The sequence below is a fragment of the Equus caballus genome, chromosome 27 (assembly GCF_041296265.1).
Source record: "Equus caballus isolate H_3958 breed thoroughbred chromosome 27, TB-T2T, whole genome shotgun sequence".
Taxonomy (NCBI): Eukaryota; Metazoa; Chordata; class Mammalia; order Perissodactyla; family Equidae; genus Equus; species Equus caballus.
The window spans coordinates 20,807,820-20,824,077 of record NC_091710.1 but is presented as its reverse complement, the minus strand read 5'-3'; the positions used below and the strand labels follow the sequence as shown (position 1 = coordinate 20,824,077).

General features: G+C 47.1%; 1 protein-coding gene across 13 annotated transcripts in view; it reads left to right on the top strand.

Moving 5' to 3' along the window:
• Positions 1 to 16,258, top strand: part of IKBKB (inhibitor of nuclear factor kappa B kinase subunit beta) — a 49,337-nt gene that overhangs the window by 12,537 nt on the left and 20,542 nt on the right. For 8 of the 13 annotated variants that reach the window (XM_023630671.2, XM_023630672.2, XM_023630669.2 and 5 more), the window contains 4 exons: positions 384 to 501; positions 2,910 to 2,979; positions 13,785 to 13,873; positions 14,862 to 14,951. In XM_023630671.2, the coding sequence (XP_023486439.1) occupies positions 384 to 501; positions 2,910 to 2,979; positions 13,785 to 13,873; positions 14,862 to 14,951 (367 nt within the window). The remainder of the gene's footprint in view (positions 1 to 383; positions 502 to 2,909; positions 2,980 to 13,784; positions 13,874 to 14,861; positions 14,952 to 16,258) is intronic. The other 5 variants (XM_070253368.1, XM_070253367.1, XM_023630673.2 and 2 more) reach the window with 1 other exon arrangement.

Below are 16,258 nucleotides of genomic sequence, written 5' to 3'. Positions count from 1 at the left end.
GTGCACACACACATGCGCACACACACCCCATCCCCACTTGAATGGCATGACATTGGAAGTCCCTCTACTTTCTCTGCTTTTCAAAGCAGTTTTGAAGTACAGTGAGGGCTTGGCGTGAGGCCCTCTAAAGAAGTTTAAGTTACGTGGGATGCACTGAGAGACCTGGGGTTCACAGGGCGGAAAGTGGAATTGGGGATGCTGACCGCCTGGGCCTGGAGGTCAGTCACCCGTTCCTGATTTCTATCTTCCCCTACTTACTCCTGAGGGCCCTTGCTGTTCCAGGCCTTTGTTATAAGGTGAGCTTTGCTGAGACATGGGCGGAGGGGGAATGGGTTTGAGCCAAAGCTCAGGGTCCTCCCTCATTGGTTTCTCCTTCTTCCTAGGCTGAACCACCCCAATGTGGTGGCTGCCCGGGATGTCCCTGAGGGGATGCAGAACTTGGCTCCCAATGACTTGCCCCTGCTGGCCATGGAGTACTGCCAGGGAGGAGACCTCCGCAAGGTGAGGCGTCCAGGGCGCGGGGAGTGCCGGAGACCTTTCACTGCCTTTGTCATCGGGCAGCTCAGGGAGCCCTGGTGACGTCAGTGGGATTGCCTTCTCACATCCCCCTCGTCCCTGCCCCGTGTGGGGCGATGTGTGTGCGTGTGAATTAAGAGACTGAATGAATCAGAGGCCCTTACAAGAAAGTCGGGAAGAATCGCATTCTGCACAGCGGTTACTAAAACGATGAGGAAAAGGTCACCAGGTCTTGAGTACGAGGCAAGACTGGACGAGTTCCAGAACAAACTCTTCCTCCCTTGGCATGTCGGGGCCACTTCATTCTCTCAGTGTCCTTATTAGGAGGAGTTTCTCCCACAGCTGTGGCAGCACTGCACACAGGGCACAGAGTGGGGCAGGAAGGGAGGTGGCTTAGTAATCAGGGAGCTGGCCTGGGGTTCCAGAGCCACCACTGACTCACCTTCTGGGCTTTCTTTCCTCCTTCTGACCACAGTAACTTCTCTTTGCTAGAACGTACTCTGCAGAGGGGTTGATGGCAGCCCCCCCAAGTCTCAGGGACAGGTGTGTGTCCACCTCCCCAGCGTTCTCTAAAACAGTGTCACACAACCTGCTTCAACACATTGCCTCGTTCACTTGTCAACATCCCTGTGACGTTGGTAAAACAGATGCCATTCCCATGTGAAGGATGGGTATCTTAGCCCAGAGACGTTAGGTGGATTACCAGGCCTCGCACCGCCACTGTGGCAGAGCTTGGGTCACGGGCCCTATGAACCCAACTGCAGGCCACTTCTCCATCTGTGAAACTGAACAATGCCATATAGCATGAGGAAAACTAAAAGCTCTGGGCGGAAGAGTTGTTTTTGTAATGAAAAAGAGGCTGCTCTGTTAGCACACGTCTCCCTCAGCTCTTCGCTCTAGGAGAAGGCCTGTGATTTTAAGGGGGTGCAGGATCCCCGGCGTCTCTCCTGTCTTTCCGTGGCAGTTTCCTAGGTCAGGCATCATGGCCATTTGTGTTATTCTTCTGGCCCCTTCCGCCTTCTCTTTCAAAAGGAAACTTTCCATGAGGGTCAATCTGCCCGAGTGGCTTTCTCCTTCCGTGGGAGGTGGGCATGTCCTGGGAGTGTCATGGCAGGATGTGAACACAGTCGTTGGCATGCCCCACAAGCAAGGGACTGATAACTGATGAGAAGTGGGGAAACTGACAACGCTTTGACGTTCCTCTTTATTTTCCTAACCTTTGCCAGTCCTGTTACTAACAGCAGTTGTGTCAGGAGAGGAAGCCATGTTATCATAGTTTAGCAGACAGTCCTTAGAGAGCAGCGTGGGTGGGTCGCACCAGATTACAGAGGGCTCTGAAGCCGGGCAGGGGACTGTAGTCTTGATCTTGTAGGCAGCAAACAGCCGGTCAGCCAGGGCAGAAGAAACAAACGTCAGCATGATGGACCTAGTGTGGGGTGCAGGGTGGCGGGGAGGCAGGGAGCGAGTGCGCCCAGAGCACCGGGGTCTCTGTTCTCCAAGTGAGGTCACCTGTCTTTCCTGCCTCTAAAAGTTCAGAATCAACACCCCTGGGCCTGGAGAGAGCAGCGTGGCCAGCACGGGGGCAAATGTAAAAGCCAGAAGTGACTGTAAGAGGGCGTATGTGGGCCTGGCTCAGGAAACAGGCTCTCGGATGGTCGTGGGTACCAGTGTTAGTTGATGACTCTGAATCTCAGTTGGGAAGCGCTTTACTCTGTTGTCTGCATTGAAGTGCCTGGGCTCGAGCCTCAGGCAGAACCTGGCTTCATGTTCCGGCTCTGCTCTGTGACAGCTGTGTTAGCAGACAGATGGCTGGCCCCTCAGCCCCAGGTTCCTCACCTGTGACATGGAGATTCCTGCAGTGCTCACCTCAGTGGCAGGGGGAGGATGAAGTGTGACAGTGCAGGGAAGACCTTCCTGAGCTAACCTGAGTGGGGGTCGGCCTGGCACAGGCATGCAGTGCGGGCTTGCTGATTGCCCCTCCTGCTGCACCACCCACTGGCGAGGCCGGCGGGGAGATGGCCAGAGGGTGGTTTTAGGGCCCTGCCCTCCTTGGGCCTCTCAGGAGCAGTGGGCCAGGGTGGCTGGGCTTCGACCCGGGCCTGCCTCCCTCAGGACTGCTGCCATGAGCCTTGAGCTCCCTGTCTAAGAGTGACTCAGACACCTCAGCCCAGCCCGTGCTATGGGTGTGCGAGCGCTTCTGGAGTTCTCAGTACTGCTCCTCCTCCTCGGGCCAATTCCTGCCAGTCCTGCTGCCCCCGCTCCCTGTCAGCCCTGGTCCCCAAAGCCCAGGGCCAGGATTAACACTTGATGACTTCCGCTGGTAAGAGATGCTTGTGGGCTTACTGGTGGTCGGTGGCCACTCTCTCTGACGCTTCTTTTCACCTTCTTGACAGTACCTGAACCAGTTTGAGAACTGCTGTGGCCTGCGGGAAGGAGCCATCCTCACCTTGCTGAGTGACATTGGTAAATCCCAGCCCTGGAAGTCAGGCCGTGCCCTCTGGGGAGAGTGTGTGGTGCCCCTGTGAGTCCTTGCGGAGCACAGAGATGAAGATATTTCAGTCCTCTGATCTTTATAGAGGGTGGGGTTGGTGGGGACAGATGTGGAGTGGGGAGGTCACCAAGGGGCTAGTCAGGCAGGCGCTGAACTCAAATAGATTTCCCTTCCTTCCGGACTAAGTCATGAAGTGGATTATGATGTATATAGAATAACAGATTTCCTTTCCCATTAAAAAGCTCCACTCCCTACTTTCCTGGAATGGCCAGCAATGGACTAGGTTGTCATTTGAGTGAGTTTCATCCCTTGGCAATGAATTTTTCCACTTCCACATTCGCGGTTCTTTGCCAACCACAGGCGTAGGAAAAACTGCCCTGGTTTAATCCTTTGATCCTCTTGGTGTCCCCAGATGAGGGTATCTGTGGCGCTCTCTGAGAAGGCCAGGCTGGCTTCAGGGACAAGAGTGACCTCAGCCTGCAGGGGTCAGGTGCATCTCCTAGAGCCTGGCTCCGGCTCCAGGAGGGAGCGCAGCGGGGGAACTCCGCAAGTCAGCATGTGGCTCCCGCCTGGCGGGAGCAGCAGTGAGAGGGGCCTGGCCTAGGGCTCCTTTTGTTTTTAAGTCTCCACGGTTGTTGGTACAAGTTGATAGTTTGAGATCTGAAGTTCAGAGTTATCCAGAGTTTATCACTGAGTAGTTTGCCCCCAGATTTGGGAATGATGCTGTTCTCCTCCTCTCCCACCACAGCCTCTTTGAAGCTGTATTTTTTTCTTTTTGTTTGCTTGAATTTTTTTTTCAGAAAAACATCCAACATAGAAAAGTTGAAAGAGTGATACAGTGTAACCCACATACCCTTGGCCCGGCTTCACCGGCAGTGTTACCGTTTTGCCACATTTGTTACCGTTTTGCCACATTTGTAAAGCCGTGTTCTCTAACGCTTGGCCTGGAAGGACAGGCGGGCCTGCAGTTTCTACAGCACTTGGCCTTGCTGGCGTGGGTCCGCCTCTTCCATACTCTGTGCCGTGTCTGCGTCCGTTAGAGGGCGGGCGAGAAGGAGGTGAAGGGGCAGAGTCCAGCAGAGACATGTTTAAGGGTAGGCCCCAAACAAACTAACAGAAAATTCCGTCTCCCTCTGTATCCTGTGTCTTCGTCCTTTGGGTGGGGCTCCCGTGAGGGCAGGTTGGCATTGGGTTTTGTCCCTAGTTTTATTAAGATAGAATTGACATAGAACATATGTAAGTTTAAGGTGTACAACGTGGTTACGTTGCACCAGTTTCGTCTGACTTGAGTGGGCGTCCACCACTGGCCAGACTGATTCCTTTGTGGCTGGGCCCGTGTGGGTCTCCCGGAGGGCCTCTCTGTCTCATCTGTAAGTTGAGAGTCCCGCCTTTTTTCATGACACCCTCCACATGGCTCGCCTGCGCTTGGCTTTGTTCGACGTTTACCTGATTGTGTCTTTTACCCCAGGGGCCAAATCCCTAATTTATTTTCTGTTGAACAGTTTGGAGGCAGGGTAGCAGGCTTGGCAATGTTCCTTTGCTCTTCATGGCCAACTTTTACTGTGTTTCTCTTTGGTTAGAGCTTTAAGTCATTTTGTTTAAATGTTATTCTTTCAGATTTTTTTTCACTCGCTAGATTGTGTATTCAGCGAATAGTTATTAAGAAAGTCTTTAAATGATCAGCTCAAATACACATGACTGTTTACTTCCTCACGTTAACTTTTTAGTCTTTTTACTTCCTCGAGTGGTTCTCAAGTGATGTTAGTAGAGCCTTTACTGGTTGCATATTCTTCGGGCTGGCCACATTTTGTATCTGGTTACCTTTGACTTGTATGGTAGCTTGTGTATTATCTATTCAAGTTGTATATGTGTGTTTGTTACATCTCAGTCAGAGTGATGAAGACAAGTGAATTTGCAAGTGCTTGTGTCATTCAGCTCCCCTGTACGTGGATGACTATTAAAATTCTTTAGGGGCTGGCCCCGTGGCCAAGTGGTTAAGTTCGCATGCTCTGCTTCGGCGGCCCAGGGTTTCGCCAGTTTGGATCCTGGGCGCAGACATGGCACCACTCATCAGGCCATGTTGAGGCGGTGTCCCACATGCCACAACTAGAAGGACTCACAACTAAATAAAATATACAACTATATACTGGGGGGATTTGGGGAGAAAAAGCAGAAAAAAAAAAAGATTGGCAACGTTGTTAGCTCAGGTGCCAATCTTGAAAAAGAAAAAGAAATTCTTTAGGTCACCGATTCCCTCTTTCCTTCCCAAATTGGAAACACTGAGGCTTCGAAGTTCTAGTGTGCTGGAACTGAACTCTTGAAGGCAGTCTTTACTGTCTGTTCTGTCTCCAGCATCTGGAAGAGCGGTGCCTTAGAGCAGCTTCTTTGAGATACAATCTGCCCTCTGTATCTGGGGATTCTGCATCTGTAGATTCAACCAGCTGTGGATCGAAAGACCTACTGATGGTCGCATCTGTAGTGAACACGTCCAGACTCCTTTCTTGTCATTGTTCTCTAAACAATACAGTATAACAATTGTTTACATAGGGTTTACATTTATTAGGTGTTAGAAATAATCAAGAGATGACTTAAAGTGTGTGGAAGGATGTGCATAGGTTATATGCAATTACTGTGCCATTTCGTGTAAGAGACTTGAGCATCCGTGGATATTCTTGGGGCAGATATCTTGGAACTGATCCCCTTCCGAAACTGAGGGACGACTGTACTTATCAAATGAATGAAATAAATCCCAAAGGAAATTAAAATAAGGACCTATTTCTTTTTAAAACAGATGTTTGCATATTATTAACACTCCCAGGTCAAGTACCAGCTCCTCCACTCGTTGGCTGTGTGAGCTAAGACATGCTAATTAATTTTTAAGAACATCAGTTTTATTAGCTATAAAATAGGAACATTGCTCATCTCATTAGAATCGTTATGAGGATGAAATGAAATGATAGACAGAAAGCTCCCAGCACAGCAGCACGGTGCTCTGCTCCTAGCCTAATATGCAGTCAACAAGTGTTAGTTCCTTTCTCATCTCCTTCACCATCTGGAATTGGATTTCTCCCTAATTGGGGTTATGACCTGAGGTTGGAGTCAGTGAGCTGGCAGGTAGGTGATCGTCTTCTGAGACTTTCCTTTCTGGAAATGGTTAACCTTCCTCAGACCCATTCTTATCTCATGCACCTTTTGGATGCAGTCACATCCCTGATTTTGTGGTTGGGGTGAGGTTGCTGATAAGCTTGTATTTTGCTTTCATTCCCATCTCTGATTCATGTGCAGGATTCATCAAATTTATTTCTTTTGCAAGGATCTTGTCACTGAGCCAGAGTTCAAAAGCTTTTCTTGGAGCTCATCTAACATAACTCTTTTGTACTCTGAAACATTTCCTGAGCATATTTTGTTCCAGTTTGTTCCAAGTGCTGGCCCCACATTCCTTTTGTTGGAGTTGCCACCGCTCTTCTCTGCCACGTTGACTTCAGATAAGCAGAAGAGCCCCACCCTTGACCCCTGGGTCTAGATTCATTGCCTTCTCTTCTGGGTTAAAGCTGTTTTACCCCTAGCCTCTTCTGTGCTAACCTCTCAGAGATGCCACTCACAGTCAAGATAATAGACATAGGTAGGAGTTTTTCAGTGAACTTTAAATTGCCCGAGAAGATAGTGCAGAGTACATATGGGAAAATGAGCAGATGCCTAGCAAGCATATGGACGAGCCTCCTGTTTCGCCTGCAAGGACAAGCCTGTTAGACCATTGCTCTTATGCTGGTGAGAGATCTGGGGACAGGTGCAGAGGCAGCTGTAAGTGATCTGTCTTCCGAACAATGTGACCCTAAAATAGCTCAAGGAAGTCATATGCGGGTGAACTCTATTTAAGCAGTCTTACTCATAATCCTTTGGGCAACATTGGAGTGTGTTTCCTTCTGCCTGCAGAGGAGCGCACTCCTGAGCGCTCAAGATTGAGGGGCAGACCCCTGTCCTCTGAGGCCCACGTCTCTGCTGTGTGAGGGGTGGGGGCCTGCTCGTGCCAGCTGCTGGGGCAGTTGTGCAATCACCATGGCCTTATCAAATCTTAGACTTGAATTGATTTTCCTTGATTCTCTGGGTGGCTGGGTTACTGTGGTAACTGACCATCCTGTCCCTCTGAGCCTTCAGGAACCCCACACCCCATTTTTGTGTGTGCTTCATTCTCTGAGTCACCAAACCGTCCTGTTGGAGCTGCTCGTAGCGGGCGTCCAGTACTTCAACATTAAAGAGCAGAGAAGGGTCCAAACAGCACACAGGGCTTTAGGGAAGACAGCTCCAATCTACGAGTCAGAAAACTAGACTCTATTTAGTGTTTCTCTAATTGCGGATTTTCTTGCTTGTTCTATTTAATGTATCACTCTGACTGCCCTGTTGATTATAACAAAGATGATTACCTGATCTCAGAAATTCAGATTATTTGCATATAAAGTATGTTGAAAAGCATACTTGAAAATCTGGTTGACAATAACCAAATTAATGAATGTAATAATAACAAAAGAAAAGACAACTGACCTTCAGTCCTGGCTTCTCCACTTTCCCAGCTCTGTCACCTTGGGCAAGGACCTTTTGGTCCATTAATCTTTCCATTTCTTCTCTATGGAAAACTGTGGTAACTTTCTCAGCCTGTGTGTCCTCAACTTTAAAATGAAGGGTTTGGGCTCGGGGGTCTCCAAGGTCCCTCCTAACTCTAAATATTCCATGTTTATTATTCAGGTAGCTGATTTGCGGAATGGTTGCCCCATCATATCTTTGACATCCATGCCACTGTCCAGCCTGACTGCTCCTACAGTCTCTCTTGCCTCTCCCTAACACATCATCTTTTGCCTGGGGCTATGTCTTGATGCCTCTGTTAATTCCTGCTCCATCCTACTCATCCCTCTCTGCACCTGGACTGACTACCCGCTGCTCTCCAATATTCTGTTTGCCAGGGCATTCTCATGACGGCTTTATCAACCATATCTTCTCCAAAATCTGTATATTCCACCCGATCCCCAGCCTCAACTCTATGTCCATGTCTATACGATATTTCTCCCAAAGTCACTTCCAAACTGAAGTCCTAGACTTCTTCCTTCAACCAGATCCCTTCCTGATGTCCTCTTTCTTGTGTCACTAGCCCATCTTTCTGCCCGTTACCCAGACACAAGCACCAGTGTGGAATCTCATCTCTTCGTGGAGTCTGCCTCTTTTCCTGCTCCACATCCTCCCTTTGAAAAAGTCTCCAAATCCTTCCAACCTTCCTTCGTGTGGTGTATCCCATTCTCTCTTTCTGCTCCCGGTGCCTCCACTAACTCAGTGTCATAGCAAATCACTGTAGTGATCTCTTACCTGGTGTCCTTAGCTCCATTTTACGAATCCACCTGTCATGCTTTTGAAAGGACACTTTCGTATAATCCATCGTTAGATCAAGGCCAAACCTCTCAACCTTGAGTTTCTCCCGATCCACGATAGCCAACTTCATATGTGCGTGGCTCTCAGAACCCACTTTTCAATCCTCTTGCTAGCCTTTGCATGTGCTGCTCCTTTTCAGAATGCTGCTCCTGCGCCTCCCCGACAACTGCATCTTGTCTTTGGGGCACAGCCTTCGATCTGCCCCCTCCATGGGAACTGCCCTGACCCGTCACGGGTTCTCCCTCTCATGGGATTTCTCTCCCCTTGTTGCCTCTCCACTCAATTGGTACTTGGTATCTCTGCATTGTTATGTGATCTCTTCCTGTTTTTGACTGTAAGGACTAACTTCTGGACTTGGGGCCCATTGACCAGACCATTTGTGCAGTCAGTGAAGAAAACATTTGGATTCAGTGGCACATTTTCCACAATGCCTAGCAAATAGAAGACCCTTTATAAGTTCTTGTTGAGTGACTGGGAGAAGGACTCTGCACCTTCCTCTCAGCACTCCGTGTGGCTGCCTTGCTGCCTTGCCCATTGGTCTCAGGGGCTGTTTTAGCTGAGCAACCTTTAGCTGGACTCAGTCTTTCTCCACATGTCCACGCTTGGCCTTCAGTCTGTTTTGTTTGGAAAGTTTGGAGACACCAAAGTGACTGGTGCGTAGTAGGCACTCAGTCAATTTTTATTGAGTGAACAAGCATCCTATTGCCCTTCTTACTCATTGGTGACTGGCTTTTCTTTCTCTTCTAATCTCTGTCCCAACTTTTTCGTCCATTTATCTTTCTGTTTCTTCTCTATGAAAAGTATCCCAAACAAAAATGTTCTCAAGGGAGCTTAGTAATCCTTTAAATTTGGAGTGTGGGAAGTGGGGATTCACGGACACAACCTTATGAGTCTGCTTTTGCACATGGAAGTCTAGCTGGTCCTCTCTGTTGCCTAATTTGCGATTTGTAAGCTGAAAAAATAAACAGGAGCTATGATTTGGGATTCTGGTTCATCAATAAGAACTCCAGGAGTGTCCTGTTCTTCAGTGTGTGTTTGTGTCTACCTCACAGGCTAAGGGAAAGCTGGGACAATACCTGGATGCTGTTTTTGACAAGGATAATAGGAGGAGGCTCTTGTTTTCCTGTGGCAGGTCCTTACCTTGGACCTGTCTGTGCAGTAGCTGTCCTCGGAAATGCCTGCGTGTGCTTTACAAGTGCACACGGGGTGCTTCTCACAACTCTTTTCTATAATTGGAATGGGAGAAGTTAACTTTTTGGGTTTTGTGCTTTGTGGTGTGGTTTTCAATTTTTATACACGTGTATTATCACTACTGCTAGGAGCTTAGGGTTTTTAAGGAAATTTCACATGCAAAAGTATTTTTCTTCATCTCAGCTTCTCATTTTCCATCCCATTTAAATCAAATTAGGTTCTCTTAGCCCGAGAGGATTTTGACTCATTCCATTCACTGCTCTTCAGGTGCTGTTTTGTAAACTGCAGCCCAGTCAGGCCGAACTAAGCTTTTTAAAGACGATTCTGTGAGGAGATCTCTGTAAGGGGTCTTGCCCGTTAGAATTCTGACTGTTTCACTCAGTCCAAGAAACTGTATATAACGATACCCACAGCGTCTTTAATTCCAGACTTTCAGTTGACAAAAGTATTTGGGAATAAATGACTGCCCTGAAATGAGGATTAATTTGTTACATACAGTTGCTTAAGCGTAAACATGGCCAGCTATTAATAGTAGGCAGTGACTTAGTTGCCAGCTTGCCCTCCCCCTCAGTGAAGCTCAGGTGACAGCTCTTAATCAGCATGGTGGGGAGGAGAGTGCTTTCACTCTGGTCCACACTCTTCCCTCTCGGGGCTTCTTGGGGCGTCTCCGCTGCTCCGTGTTATTTGTGCTGAGATGTTCACATCTAGCTGCAGAGGCCTCGTCTTAGTCGGGGCGTACGTACTTGCCCAAGATACAGTGAGTCTCAACTTCCATATGTTCTGCTTTTCAACAAACCAACCCACGCTTGGATCCATTATACCCTGACGCCCTTGTCATATACCAAAATGGGTCTTTTGTGAGTCAGTCCGTAACAAACACGTCCGCTTCCTGCGCAGCGGTGCTCGCTGCCAGCCGCTCGTTCAGGTGCAGCAGCACCACCCCATTTGCAAGGTTGTGTTTGTGTAGTTATTGGAATGTTTTATTATACTTGGCTCTGATTCTTTAAAAAATTAGTAAGACAAAAATGGAAGTGCTGGCAAGAAGCTTTGGTCTTTAAAAGTTAATACAATTGAGAACGAGGTGGAGTGGAATTTTTTAGGCACACGTTGCAAGCAGCGAGTCTTTCACTGCATTTGGACATTTGTTGGACCTAAGCCAATCGACTGTATTCAGTTATGAAAGAAAAGAAGAATAAGGAACAAGTATGCAATGTTGGAATGACGTGTGCGGTCAAAGGCTGGGTGTAGAAGGGCAGATGGAATTAGAGGTTTTGAAATGTAACTTAATGTTCTGAGGTGGAACTCCCCTCAGATGTTAGTCAATTGTCCAGCTCTCTCAGTTTGACTTTCAAACGTGTTTTCAGGGGAAGCTCAGCATGCAGGTCTCTATGGAGCAATCACTTGGTTTCTGTGGAAGGTGTTTTTCCTCCTGCTCCTGCTGAGCAGATGGGAGCAGCTGCCCGGACCCGCGGCGCTGCCCACCGCCCAGGTTGGGCCACATTCTGTCTGGGGTGATGAGCTTGTGTGTGTGGTGGCACAGGGAGGGCTCATTATTAACCTTTCTTAGTGTTGCTCTTGCTTTTACTTTTCACCTTTTTTTTTGAAAAAACAAAAAAGTGATCATACCATTGACTTGGCATACAGCCTTGACATCCCGCTGAGTCATAATATCTATATCTGAGTTATATTATCTATCAACCTACGTGACTTTAAAACAGTTGCCTAGTGTAGTGTGGATCTAGCGTCATTTGCTCAACCATTCTCTCATTGTTTCAGGTCGTTTCTAGTTATTTCACTCCGAGCTATGTAATAAGCATCCTTATGCCTATGTTATGATGCTTTTGATGTTACAAGCTCGATTACCAGAGGTGGAACTAATGGGTCAAACAATACATACCTTTTAAAATTTAATGGATATTGCCATATTTCTTTCCCCTAAAGGCACAGCAATTTTTCCTCCTTCCAGCAATGTAAGGAAGTGCCTTCTATTTCTCATCTAAAATTCTTGCCAGTTGAATAGTGAAAACAGGCATTTCATTGTGCTTTAACTTACACTTTTTGGACTGCTCATGAGCTTGAGCAGCTTTGTGCAGAATTGTTCACCGTTTGCATTCTTCTTCTGTAAGTTACCCCTTTTCCTACTGAGTTGCTTTCTTACTGATTTGTAAGTGCTCTTTGTCTATTAGATATATTTACTCTTTGGCATATGTGTTGCAGATATTTTTTTCCAGCCCTTTTTGTCTTTTGGCTCTGTGAATAGTATCTTTAGCTATAAACTTTTAAAACCTTTTTATGTTATTTATATTGCTTTTCTTTATGCTGTATACTTTTCACCTAACACTAGGGGTTTTTTTGCTAAATTTGTCCTTTGGAGTTTTTGTTGCTAATGTAAATGGGATTTATTTTTTCTCTTTCCGTTTCAACTGGATATAGCTGACCTTGAGAAAAGCTGTTGATTTGTGTATACTTGTTTTGTTTCCAGACAACTTACTAAATTCTTTCCAGTGGTTAGTCTATTGAGTTTTCTAGGCATATACATGGTCATATCATCTCCAAATAAAGATAATTTTATCTCTTCCAATACTTATTCTATTTTTTTTCTTTTGTAGCACACCTTGCAAGGATTTCTGTTAAAATTGTTAAACCTCTCTTATGGGTACAAATCGCCTCCTGCTTGGAGTCTGAGCTGCAGATGGAGCCCGTTGCTCTGTGCCACGGCCCTCCTGTGTAACTCACCTCATTTCCTCTGCACAGAGGTATGGGTGTCGAATGACTTCACTGCCAGTATTGTGCAGACTCTTTCCTTCCCAAGTGGATTCTGGGCTCTTGCAAGTTGAGGATCATGTCCCTTGTTTCATGTCCCTCACAGAACCCAGCAGAGAACTGGGCACATAGTAAACACATGTCACAGGGTCATATGTGTTGAATGTGCTCCTCTTCTCTTCTTCCTGGGCTCCCTACTTCTTCCTTGAAGCAGCTCTGACCTTATTAGACTCAGATCACATGCCCAAAGCTCTCTCTGCCCGGAACACCCTCCTCCTTCAACCACCTTGCAGAATTGAGATTTTTTTTTTAACCTTTTATTGAGATTATGATAGTTTACAACCTTGTGAAATTTCAGTTGTACATTATTCAGTCGTGTTGTAGGTGCACCACTTCACCCTTTGTGCCCAACCCCCTCCCCCCATCCCCCTGGTAGCCACTAATCTGTTCTCTTTGTCCACATGTTTAAATTCCTCACATGAGTGGGGTCATCCAGAGATTGTCCTTCTCTATCTGGCTTATTTCACTTAACATAATCCCCTCAAGGTCCATCCGTGTTGTTGTGAATGGGACAATTTTATCCTTTTTTATGGCTGAGTAGTATTCCATTGTATATATATACTATATCTTCTTTATCCAATCATCAGTCAGTGGGCACTTAGATTGCTTCCATGTCTTGGCTATTGTAAATAATGCTGCGATGAACATAGGGGTGCATGGGACTTTTGGAATTGCTGACTTCAAGTTCTTTGGATAGATACCTAGTAGTGGGATGGCTGGGTCATATGGTATTTCTGTTTTTAATTTTTTCCATAGTGGCTGCACCAGTTTGCGTTCTCACAAGCAGTGTATGAGGGTTCCTTTTTCTCCACAACCTCTCCAACATTTGTTACTTTTTGTTTTGGTTATTTTTGCCACAGAATTGAGATTTTTGAGCCTCCACACTAGAGAAATTCCCTTTCTCAAACTTTTTCAGCATCATCATCACCTGGAGAGCTTGTTAACACACAGATTGCAAAGTCACTCCCAGTTTGCGATTCAGTGGGTCTCAGGTGGGACCTGAGAATTTTCCATTTCTAACAAGTTGAGATGCTGCTGGTCCTGACAGCGGTGTTGGAGAACCACTGCTCCAGACTGCAGTTGATGACCTTGTGGATGCAAGGCTGAGTTCTTTGCATGAAAAAGCCAGATTCTTGTGGTGGTGCTAGTCCTGCCTCTGCAGCCAGGCCCCCTTCATGTCACCCAAGGGGCTTCTGCCCCCGGCCCTGGCCCACACCGTGAGTCTGTGCACTGAAAGTCAGAGTGTGTGTCAGGGGCACACAAATTCATCTTTCTGAGGATAGGCGATTTTGAAATGAAAAGCATTTTTTCGGCTTAATGAAAATTCACTCCCTTTCCACCCTCTCAGCCTCTGCGCTTAGATACCTTCACGAAAACAGAATCATCCATCGGGATCTAAAGCCAGAGAACATCGTCCTGCAGCAAGGAGAGCAAAGAGTGAGTGACCTCCTGGGACTGGGAGAGTCCTGGGCTGCCTCAGGGAAGCTGCTTTGATCGAGAAGGAACATGCTCTGTGTGTTTGTTTATGTTTGCGTTTCCTTCAGTTTACATTTGCTTTGGTTCTCTGGGAAGGCTTTTTTGTTTGAAAACAAATTCAGCAAAAAGTTCTTGCTTGCAGATTGAGGCAAGTTTGAAAGGATCACATTGTTAATCGCCCAAGTTGCAGGAATCTGATAAGAAAAACAATGTTTGTCTTCCCACCTCCACCCCCAACCTTTGGGACTAACACTTCTTGGAAACAGACTTTTTTGTTTTCCATTTCTTTGAGAGCCTCAAGTCCTGATGCTAGCGTGGAAACCAGCTCTGAGTGGGTTCTGGATGTGGCTGAGAAGAGGCATTTGGAGGTGGCACCTGCCCATGGAGCCTGTGCTTTCTCATGGCCTTGTTTGTTTAGCTGGGGGCAGTGAGAAGGGCTCAGCTGAGTGGAATGTAGTAACTCAGCTCCTGGGTCACTTAATCTCTTCTGATACACTCTGTCAGCATTCTGGGCCTGACCGTGACTATCACCGCTCTCACCTTTGTTCCAGTTCACACTCATTCTTGCCAGAGGTTCTAAGATTTAAGAACTAAAGATATTGACTGAAAAGGGACTGGCCTGGTCTTTCACCTCATAAAGTCCGGGTTTGGCATTCTTGAGGGCTGGTGCATGGTCTGTTACTTTTGACCATCCTCTGGTTATTGGTTGCAGAACGAGAGAGAACATGTGCCTTTTTTCAGCATTTTTACAGTGTATGTTTTCTTTTGCCCTAAATCTACCATGTGAAAGGCATTCTCCTGTGTCTCTGGTGGTTCCTAGGGACTTAGGCTCTAATACCACCTGGGAATTCAGAAATATCCTCTGCTGTGTCAGCAGACAAGCCGAATTCTTGTAGGAGGACAGTGTATTCTCATAACCCTCAGATTTCTCCTCCTCCCTTTTTTTCAGTTAATACACAAAATTATTGACCTAGGATATGCCAAGGAGCTGGATCAGGGCAGTCTTTGTACTTCCTTTGTGGGGACCCTGCAGTACCTGGTAAGAAATGGGATCTACGTGTTTCCTTAGCAGTTTCTCTCTGATGGCCATCTTTGTGGGGCTCCTCTCCATCCTTGCCTTCCAGCAGCTAAGTCCTGCCCGCTCTGTGGATGTTGCCTAGATGCATGGGAATTGTTGTATGAGGTCAGACCCATAGTCCGTTCAAGTCAGCGCTTTTGCCAGCAGAGGCCCTATGGAAGGATGTGGTCATCTTCTTCTGTCAAAAGGGCCCTGCTTGTGTGCCCTTGCACAAATCCCATAACCTCTTGTGCTGCAGTATTTTATCTGCAAATAAAGAGTTTAAGCTAGATTCATGCAGGTCTGTAGAGGCCACCGTTTCCATGAGGCATCTCAAAGGCCATGGAGAAGGATGCTGAGCTCTGAGCTCCCGCCCGTTCTTTACATTATTTGGTCTGATGTTGGGGTTCTATCTGAGTCACTTATTCATTCGAGAAATATTGACCAAGTGTAGTCTTAGAGTTTAGCAGGAAAGCAGGCATTCCCCTGATCCTTACACCAATGACTAAGAAACTACAATTGTGATCAATTCTACACAGGAAAAGTGCAGGGGGTTATAAGAATATGTATTAGGAGGACCTGGCCTCTGGCTGAGACCTGAAGGATGAATAGGTGAAAGGTGTGGGAGAGGAAACTCTGGGCAGAGGGATGGCACATTGGAAGACCAGAAGGTGTGGGCTGGGGCCTAGAGAAGAAGGAAGAGAGTCTCTTGAGTAGAATCTGGAGAGAGAGGTGGGGACCAATTCTTCAGGGCCTTTTTGGCTAGGTTAGAGATTTCAGACTTTATCCTGAAACCTCTGCAGAGACATGGCAGGGTTTTATGTTGGAGAGGAATTAGGTTTACCTTTGGAAAAGACCACTCTTGATACAGTGTGGAGAATGAATTGCACTGAGCAAGAGTAAATGGTGGACAAGTAGGAAGGAGGCTCTGGCAGTAGGCCAGTTCAGAGCTGTGGTCACAGTGAGGTTACAGAAGATGGTTCAAGGATTGCCTAGCAAGTGGGGCTGGCCCAGTGGCGTAGCAGTTAAGTTTGCACATTTGCTTTGGTGGCCGGGGGTTTGCCGGCCCAGATCCCAGGTGCAGACCTGTGCACCACTTATCAAGCCATCCTGTGGCAGGCGTCCCACATATAAAGTAGAGGAGGATGGGCACAGATGTTAGCTCAGGGCCAGTCTTCCTCAGCAAAAAGAGGAAGATTGGCACAGATGTTAGCTCAGGGCTAATCTTCCTCAAAACAAAAAGAAATGCCTAGCACTAAGAGACTCAGCTAGACTTGGTAATAGACTGC